General features: G+C 46.3%; 1 protein-coding gene across 2 annotated transcripts; it reads left to right on the forward strand.

Moving 5' to 3' along the window:
- Positions 1-4: 4 nt before the first annotated feature.
- Positions 5-9,005, forward strand: gmeb2 (glucocorticoid modulatory element binding protein 2). 2 transcript variants are annotated; one of them, XM_036213010.1, is made up of 10 exons: positions 5-205; positions 515-708; positions 2,272-2,351; positions 2,429-2,553; positions 2,641-2,744; positions 4,549-4,703; positions 5,170-5,238; positions 5,982-6,119; positions 8,196-8,318; positions 8,396-9,005. In XM_036213010.1, exons 2-10 carry the CDS (start codon positions 572-574, stop codon positions 8,974-8,976), a joined length of 1,512 nt encoding a protein of 503 aa, XP_036068903.1. In that variant the 5' UTR covers positions 5-205; positions 515-571; the 3' UTR covers positions 8,977-9,005. The 2 variants fall into 2 exon arrangements, with proteins under 2 accessions (XP_036068903.1, XP_024119644.1); XM_024263876.2 differs by having other exon boundaries at positions 6-205; positions 556-708.
- Positions 9,006-9,011: the final 6 nt, after the last annotated feature.

A 9,011-nucleotide genomic window follows, 5' to 3' on the forward strand; every position in this document is an offset into this window, starting at 1 on the left:
CTGCTGCTGATGCTGCTGCTGCTTCTGCAGGACATTTAAACGTTTCTTTAAGATTTCAAGAGTTGTTTCGTGTTTTAAAGTGTCAAATAAACAACCGGAAGACGGCCGGATCGAAGAGTTCACGGTGGTGTCTTCAGTCCGAACCCGTTTGAGTTCAGTTCGTTACGAGCTAGCATCCAGACACAGAAGAAGATAAAACCTGGAGGTAAATGAATGTTTGCTTTTATTTTAATACTGTGTGGAAATGTGGAATTGTCCGTGAAATCATTCGGTGTCTTATAATAAAAATGATCTTTTCTCTTTCATCTGTTTAACCCGTGAAGATATTACAGTTTGTAAAGCTAAAGTCAGTTCTGACCCTTTAGTCAATATTAACTCAATAAATACACAATAATCAGGGAATTGAAGACCTTTAAGATGATCAAATGATCAAGACGACCAAATGCTACCCTAATAATCAGTTAACCTTAGAACATATCAATGAGAGGAGTTTAAAAGACTCATCACTTCTCAGGAGTTCTGGCAGTGACACGCTGAAGTCGCTTGGTTTTGCAGAGCGGCGCCGTCCTGCATGGCTTCATCGGACGTCGGCATGCAGGAGATGAGCGAGGTGGTGATCGTCACCCTTCCAGAGGCGGTGGACCTGCCGTCGGTGGTGGAGGAGGACAAAGCCGTGCTGGTGACTGCAGAGCTGGAGGCTCAGGCTGGGTAACACAAACACCACAGATGATTGCAGCATCACAACACTGTGGACCAGAACCCGTCCTGACCTCCACAAAGGCAGACCACAACAGAGGAAAAATTCAGGCTTTACTGAAATGAGGAGAACTTTGTTCTGATTAGCACTGGCTGTCAGCGTTTTTCTCTTTGAAGGTTCATTAATCTCCATTTCACACGGATCTTTCTGCCTTTGCTAGATAGTCCATGTTCAAACCAGTTCTCCCAGTTTGTCGCCCGCATTTTCCACCAGGAAGTAGTCTGTTCCCTTTCATGTCAGGAAATAGCCTGTTCCCTTTCTCCACCAGGAAGTAGGCGCAATCCGAATCCTCCCTTCCCCTTAGCCCCCCCCTTCGTCCATCCCTCCAAACGGAGGGTGATGATAAAATAGTGTTTAATATTTCAGACGTGACTTCCGTTCGATGATGTCATCAACATCACCGGTCCGCTAGCGTTAGCGTGGAGCTTCCAGCTCTCAAATATACACAACAACAGCGGTTTTATACCGTTAAAAAGCTCACGCTACAACATGAAGGCATTACTGTAAACTTCTGTGGTTCGGAGCGCACCAAAGCGAAGAAAAGAGTTTCTCACGTGGTTTACTCTCACGATGGAGGTCTTTGGACCTCTCTGTTCGGAGGGTGAAACTTAAAAAATATAAATCTGTACGAGACTTCAGCTGTCACTCCAAATCAAGGAGGGGGAGGGGGAGGGGGAGTGCTCGGATCAGGCCGTAGTCTGCTCCCTTTCTCCCCCAGGAAATATCTGCAGACCAGATCAGAATCTGATCTGATCAGCAAAATCTGTAGATCAGATCATCAGAATCTGTAGATCAGAATCTGTAGATCAGATCATCAAAATCAGTAGATCAGATCATCAGAATCTGCAGATCAGATCAGAATCTGATCTGATCATCAAAATCTGTAGATCAGATCATCAGAATCTGTAGATCAGAATCTGTAGATCAGATCATCAGAATCTGTAGATCAGATCATCAGAATCTGTAGATCAGATCATCAAAATCTGTAGATCAGAATCTGTGGATCAGATCATCAGAATCTGTAGATCTGATCATACAAATCTGTAGATCAGATCATCAGAATCTGTAGATCAGAATCTGTAGATCAGATCATCAAAATCTGTAGATCAGATCAGCTGAATCTGCAGATCAGATCATCAGAATCTGAAGACCAGATCAGAATCTGTAGATCAGATCACCAGAATCTGTAGATCAGATCACCAGAATCTGTAGATCAGATCATCAGAATCTGAAGACCAGATCAGAATCTGCAGATCAGATCATCAGAATCTGAAGACCAGATCAGAATCTGAAGATCAGATCAGAATCTGCAGATCAGATCATCAGAATCTGAAGCCGTTAACACGAGGATTCCAGTGATGAACACTTGACCTGCTGTTGATCTCCTTCCTTTAGGTCTTCTTTACATTTTCATACCAAATGTTTGGTATGAAAACACTGAGTTCATGTACTGAGTGATTAAATGAAACGTTTTTTATCAAAAGTTTTCCTTTGGGACATCTTTGGTTTTTCAGGGAGGACGTCCTCGCCGTGGCGCCCGTGGAGGCCGAGGCCAGCGACGCGACGTCTCTGTCAAAGGAAGAGACGGTCATCGGTCAGCTGAGCGTCTGTCAGGACGTTTCTGACCCTCTGAGCTGCTGACTGACCCCTTCCTGTCGTTCCTGACCGCAGTGAAGCTGTCTGAGGAGGTGGACGTGGAGGCCGACGTCTTCTATCCCATCACCTGCGGGGACGCCAAAGCCACGCTGGTGTGGAAGAAGTTTGTGTGTCCTGGGATCAATGTCAAGTGTGTGCAGGTACAGAGACTCCTCCCCCTGTCGGTGGGCGTGGTTTGAGCTCCGTGTCTGAGTGAAGCTGACGTTCCGTCTGGGTCTTCTCTGTAGTTCAACGAACATCTCATCAGTCCCAAAGAGTTCGTGTGTTTGGCGGGAAAGTCCACGCTGAAGGACTGGAAGAGAGCCATCCGGCTGAACGGCACCATGCTCAGGTCAGAGCCGCAGCCTCCTCCACCGAGCGCCGCGGACGCCGCCGTCAACACGGATGGTGGAGCTTTAGTCCTGTCCAGGACTGAGAGGCCCGGTCCAAAGAAAAGCTGTTGTTGGTGATAGAAACATGTTCCTGAGGCGTTTTCTCATCATGGAGGACGGGTACAATGAAGTCCTGCCACTCTGCAGAAAATATGTTTTAGAAATGAGCAAAAGTCTTTTTCCTCTTGGCTAAAAACCACAATCTTAATTAAAAGACCTCAGAACAAATGAACAACAGACACAAATATAGTGGAACTTTTGTGAGATCGTGTCTAAAAATGCTTCAGGCAGAGATGCTGCAGGAACATCCAGTTATACTGACATGAAGGGAAAATCACATCAGCAAAAACACATTCAAGACGACGATTTAAAAGCAAAAATAATCATAGAAAACAGAATTCCCAAAACAACAAAACAAAATAAAAAGGAAATGTTTCCAAAAACAAGAAATCTGAATGAAATGTTAAAAGATGAAACTCAAAATGAAAGAGGACCAGGCCGACCCTCTGGGCTGTCCCTGATTGGACGATGAAGTGTTTACCTGTCCAGTCAGAACCGTCTTTGGTGTGGTGGTATGTGCTCAAGCTCCTGGCCACACCCACTGCAGAGGTTCTGTGGTCGATCGACCAACCAGAGTTCAGGTCAAACATCTTCTTCATCATCCAGTCAGTGATGTCACATCATCGCTTCCTTTACCGTTTCCATGGTAACCATGTTTATTCTGATGACAGGAGAGGATTTCTGTTTTCTGAAATGATTTTGTTTTTCACGTTTTTTATTATTTTTCTTTTCACTTGTTGTGATCTTTAAAATGTTTTTATCTTGAGGTGATTTGTACTTCAGGGCCACCTTACAAAAGACTAATCGTTTTTTATAAATAAATCTTATCTTATTGTTATTAATGACCCGATGTTATCTTGAGCTCATTTCTAACTTGTAGAATTTGACCAAATATATTTTTAAGGACAGTAAAATATTAAAGTTATTTAAGGTTTAAGTTGATTTATTCTGGAATAATATTCCTGCCTTTTTATTATTCATAATTATGTTAAAAAGTTACAGTTTTAAAAATCAGCATTCTGCTAACTTTTTGGACTATTGTGGCATTAACTAAGATGTTTTTAGTCTATTTTGGAGTTTAGCTAATATTTCAGCTACATGCTAGCTGTTTTGGCTAACCTAAGTTTTTTTTGTTGTTTTTTTAGGCTAATTTTGCATTTACCTAATATTTTAGCTGGCTATCAGCTTCAGTGTTTTCAGCTTCAATGTTTTCAGCTATCAGCTTCAGTGTTTTCAGCTATCAGCTTCAGCGTTTTCAGCTTCAATGTTTTCAGCTATCAGCTTCAGTGTTTTCAGCTATCAGCTTCAATGTTTTCAGCCATCTTCAGCTATCAATTCAGCTTCTAGCATTCACACTAGCATTATCACAGGTAATGCTGTATATCTCGTTACGGTTTTACAGTTTCAAACGTGTCGTTTTAGAGTCTTGAATAATGTTTCTCGGCCCGTGATCTAAGGTGTGTTTTGGGTTTTGACCCCCTGTGATGGAGTTTGACCCCCTGGTCTGTAATGACGATGTCTACAAGCAGCTTTTCCTTTCTAAATGAAGACGTGGAACTGATCCTCTGTATCCGTACGTTTGGCTGATGGTGCTAAATTCCTCGCTAGTCCTACAGTCAAAGTGGACTTTCAGCTGCTGGAGATGTTCCATCACCTGAGCGGCTCTCTTAACTTTCCCCTGTGGTTCCGGTTCTGGTTCTACAGGAAGATCATGGACTCTGGTGAGCTGGACTTCTACCAGCACTCGAGGGTCTGCTCCAACACCTGCCGCAGCACCAAGATCGATCTGGTGGGGACCAAAGTCTCGCTCAGCGGCGACCAGTCGGATGTGGTTTCTGCAGCCTCCTCCTCTGCTGACCGTGAGTCTGTGAGCTCGTCCCGAGTCCTAACGAGATCCCGGGTCACCACGCGGGTCATCGGGACGCTGCGGGTTCTGCTCTGGTGTCTGGTTTTCAGGGCTGTGCGTCAGGCCGAAGCACAAGACTAAAAATCTTTCAGGTCATGTGGGCTAAAGTATGAAAATCTCTTGATCTTATGTAAGATGGTGTTATTGTTTTAATTCTAATGTAGTTCAATAGTATAAACTTATTACGTATCTTCCTGCTTTTCCCACCGTCTCTTTGTGCGAAGCCCCGCCCCTGCTCTCTTCTGGTTGGTTCATTTCTTTGAAGTATCAAAGCAACTATTTTTGAGTGGCTGACTTCTTGTAGTTCTTCTCTTTCTAAAACTGATTTTTCTGTCAAACATCAAGTCGATCTGAAGTCTGTCTGAAGAACGCGACGATTTACTGGATGAACCCAACAGACCTGTCCTGTTCTCCTGCAGTGAACGGAGCCGCCGCGTCTCTACCTGAGGGGGTGGAGGAACCGTCGGAGTGGGTCACAGCGATCGGAGGTGATCCGCTACGCACGCACACGCACGTGCATGCACACGCACACACATGCACACGCACACACATGCACACGCACACATATGCACACATGCACACGCACGCGCACACACACACTAACATCTTGTTTTTAAACTTTATTGAATACAAACAGATTTACAGAACAGTTATGCATCCAGAACAAAACACGACATTAATGATAATAATCCAACAGAATAATTACAGCGGCGGAAATACGAGTAAAATATAAAGTTACAAAACAGAAGCAATAGTTAGAAAAAATAAACAAGAGAATCATTTAGTCACGACGCAGTAAAGCACAAAGTTCATCGGTTTGATTTATTTTGGTGTTTGGATCCTTTTGATGGTGATAAAAAATCGTGTAGTTCAGTTATAAAACCAAAAAAATAGGAGAAGTTTTTAATTCTGCATTTGGGTAAATAAGACTTGGTTTGAAATAATAATACATTAACAATATTCTCTATATTTGTATTATTAAAGCTAAAGTAATTATATGTTCCAAAGACCAAAGAAAAGATGAAAAGAAGGAGAATAGATTCAGAGAATAGTTGTTATGATCAATATGTGAAAATGTTGATGACCGTAAGATTTTTTAAATGTTTTTCTTTGACTTTATTATTAATGCAGCATTAATTATTTCACATTTCCTGAGTTGTGAGCCTGAATTTGACTTATTGTGCTAATAGCGAGTCGAGCTTTAAACAGCTCTCGGTGTGTGTTGATCCAGAGGACTCGGTGACGTTCTGGCGGACTGTGAAGGAGGCGGGTCTGCTGGAGGAGGTGGTGGAGGACTTCCAGAAGGAGCTGCAGGAGGTGTTGAAAGGTCTGCAGGAGAGGGTCCATGATCCTCCTCTGCAGGTCAAAGGTTAGACTCTCTCTGTCCACACGGCTGACAGCAGTGTGGTTGGTTTGAAGGTGTCATGTGACCACAGCCCTGAGACATGTGACCACACTGATGTCATGTGACCACAGCCCTGAGACATGTGACCACACTGATGTCATGTGACCACACTGAGGCTGGAGTAGAAGAGAAACAACGATGCTGTGAGCTGTCCAGATCGGTGGACACTGAAGAATGAATGAATCATCTGCAGGACTCCCCGTCACTCTGACCACCGCTACAAGTGCTCTGAGTTTTCACGACGACCTCTCGCCCGCAGCACGCCCGTAGATAAATGTGAACCAGCCTTTCTCTGTACAGGGTGATTGAGCGATCTATGATCTCAGTGTTTTCTGAGGTCCTCCTCCGTGTCCCGTACAGAACACTCACCTGTATTCACTCGACAGGTAAATACAGGTGAGCAGTAGTGACCGAGGATCACTGACAGGAAGACGAGTCCTGTCTGCGTCCCGTTGGTCTAAAATGGCTTTAGAGTTAAAGTCCTTTTTACCACAGCTTAAGACACACAGAGTTTGACCAGCAGGTCCATCAGACTCACTCAGGTCCAGCTCGCTGATCCAGAGCGCTCTTAGAGAATCCTTCCAGCGTGTGTAACCAGGTAACCAGGTAACCAGGTAATCCACAGACACATTCAGGGATTTCACTCTGTCCAGTCCAGACTAAATGCTGCTTCAGAGTTTGTGATGTGAACAGATCAAAACCAGCCAAAGCCTCGTTTCCTCTGAGCGGTTCGGTCCGGTTTGATCCGGTATTTTAAGTGTTTCCTTTGTTAAATGGATCCATCAAACAGTTCCGACCCGTTCCTCTAGAGGGCCCACATCCATTGTAGGTCCATAGAAACATAGAACAGGACGGTTGGGGCGGAGCCTCTGCATCCACCTGCTGATCATGACGACGTTAGAAAGCTCCAGTGTAGCGCTAAGCTAGCGGTTCTGTTTTCCTCTTTACGGCGGAATTCTTCATTCTTCTTTAAACAACATTAACTTCGTGTTCTACACGATGAAGCAAAAGTAAGAAAAAGACGAGCTGCTGGACGACCTCCGTCGACCTTTTTCACGTGACGTCACACATCGTGCGGCGTCGCTCCTGGTGTCTGTGGTTTAGAGCGGCCGAGCTTAACGCTGAGTTTCCGTAACTGAAATTTGTTCAGTGTTTATAGTATAAATGTCCGTCCTGGTTTTATCCGTTTCCTCCTCTTAGATGGTTCATAAATCCGAGTTCAAATGTCAGTAATCCTGCAGTCAGATCAGCAGCTGATCCCCTAAATCCTCTGGATGATACTTCATTTGTAAACGTGTTTTTTTCCACTCGCTTCTCTTTATTATGACTGATTTTCATATTTATTACTTTTTATTTAAAAAACGAGTTGCACATTAGTCCATGAATGTGTTCCATAAAAGGCCAAACATTAACCGCGACTGCTGTTCATTCGGCTTCCAGTTATGATCAAGTAAACTTCAAACTCCAGCGGGTCCACCTGACCCACCAACTGGGGCTAAATAACAAAAATACACCATAAAGGGTTAAATGTGAACACCATGAACGTTTGTGATGATCGCACTTCAAATACGTACAGAGAACATCGGCGAAGATAGAAGCCGTTAGAATAAAATCTGCTAAAAGATATTTTGAATGAAACCTCAAATATTGACGATTATTCAAATTTGTGTTTGTGAACGATCTGAGACGGGAAATAAAATCAGTTCCGAACATTCATCAGATCGATATTGTCCATGTTTCTGTTGAAAATGGTTCCATTAGCTTTTAGTATTTCTGCTAAACGGCGTTCAGCCGTCAGCTTCCCCGTTCCAAACCCGAACACAGGAAGTAACTTTTTGGTCCTGTCACCATTTTGTCTGCCGTCACCGTGAAGGGTTCGCTGTTGCCTTGCTGGTCGTCGCTCTACGATGTCACGCCGGCGCTCACGAATGCTCGTGAAAACGATCCGCTCAGAGGAGACGAGGCTTGAAGGTCATGGTTCCTCCTCTGGAGCTCCACGACCTGCGGCGTCTCCTGATCCTTCGTGGCGTTTCTCCTCAGACGCCGTTCTGCTCAACAACATCGTGCAGAACTTCGGCATGTTGGACCTGGTGAAGAAGGTTCTGGCGAGCCACAAGAACCAGATGGACCACTACAGGGAGCAGTACACGCGCAGCCTCGCCGGTCAGTCCCGTGGGGCGTGGCCTCGGCTCAGGTTGGGTTAGATGTGGGGGTCTGATGGCGTGTGTTTCCCCCCACAGCTCTGGAGCAGCAGTGTGACGAGCACAGGAAGCGCGCCAAAGAGCTGAAAAGCAAATCGCAGCACCTGAACAACGTCCTGATGACCCTCACGCCCGTCACCCCCCCGCCAGCGCTGAAGCGCCCCCGGCTGACGCGCGCCGTTTCCGGCCCCGCCGCCGTCGGAGCCGCTCCCGCCCAGATCACGCTGCCCCTCAGCCAGCTGAGCGGCCTGCCGCTGGGAAAGGTGCTGACCGTGGCGGGAGGCCAGCCGGGCGCCAACCTCAGCGGCTACACCCTGCTGACCTCGCCGCTGCCCGGCTCCGAGCTGGTGCCCGACGCCTCCAACGTCACGCTGCTGTCGCCGGGTCAGGAGGCCGCGGCCGGCGCCGGCTGCTCTGCGGCCTCTGCGGCGTTCGTGAAGATGCTCGGCCCCCAGTTCCAGCTGGTCACGCTTCCCTTCGCCGCCTCGCAGGGCGCCGCCGTGCAGCACCAGGTCACCGGCATCGTGGTGGACGCCGTGGAAACGGAATCGCAGGAGGAAAGCCCGGCTGACGGCGAGGAGGAAGGTCAGCCGGAGCAGGAGGGGGCGGAGCAGCTGTGAGGCGGAGGACGGCCCCCCACAGCTCCTGTTGAACT

This window comes from Oryzias melastigma, linkage group LG7, assembly GCF_002922805.2.
Source record: "Oryzias melastigma strain HK-1 linkage group LG7, ASM292280v2, whole genome shotgun sequence".
NCBI lineage: Eukaryota > Metazoa > Chordata > Actinopteri > Beloniformes > Adrianichthyidae > Oryzias > Oryzias melastigma.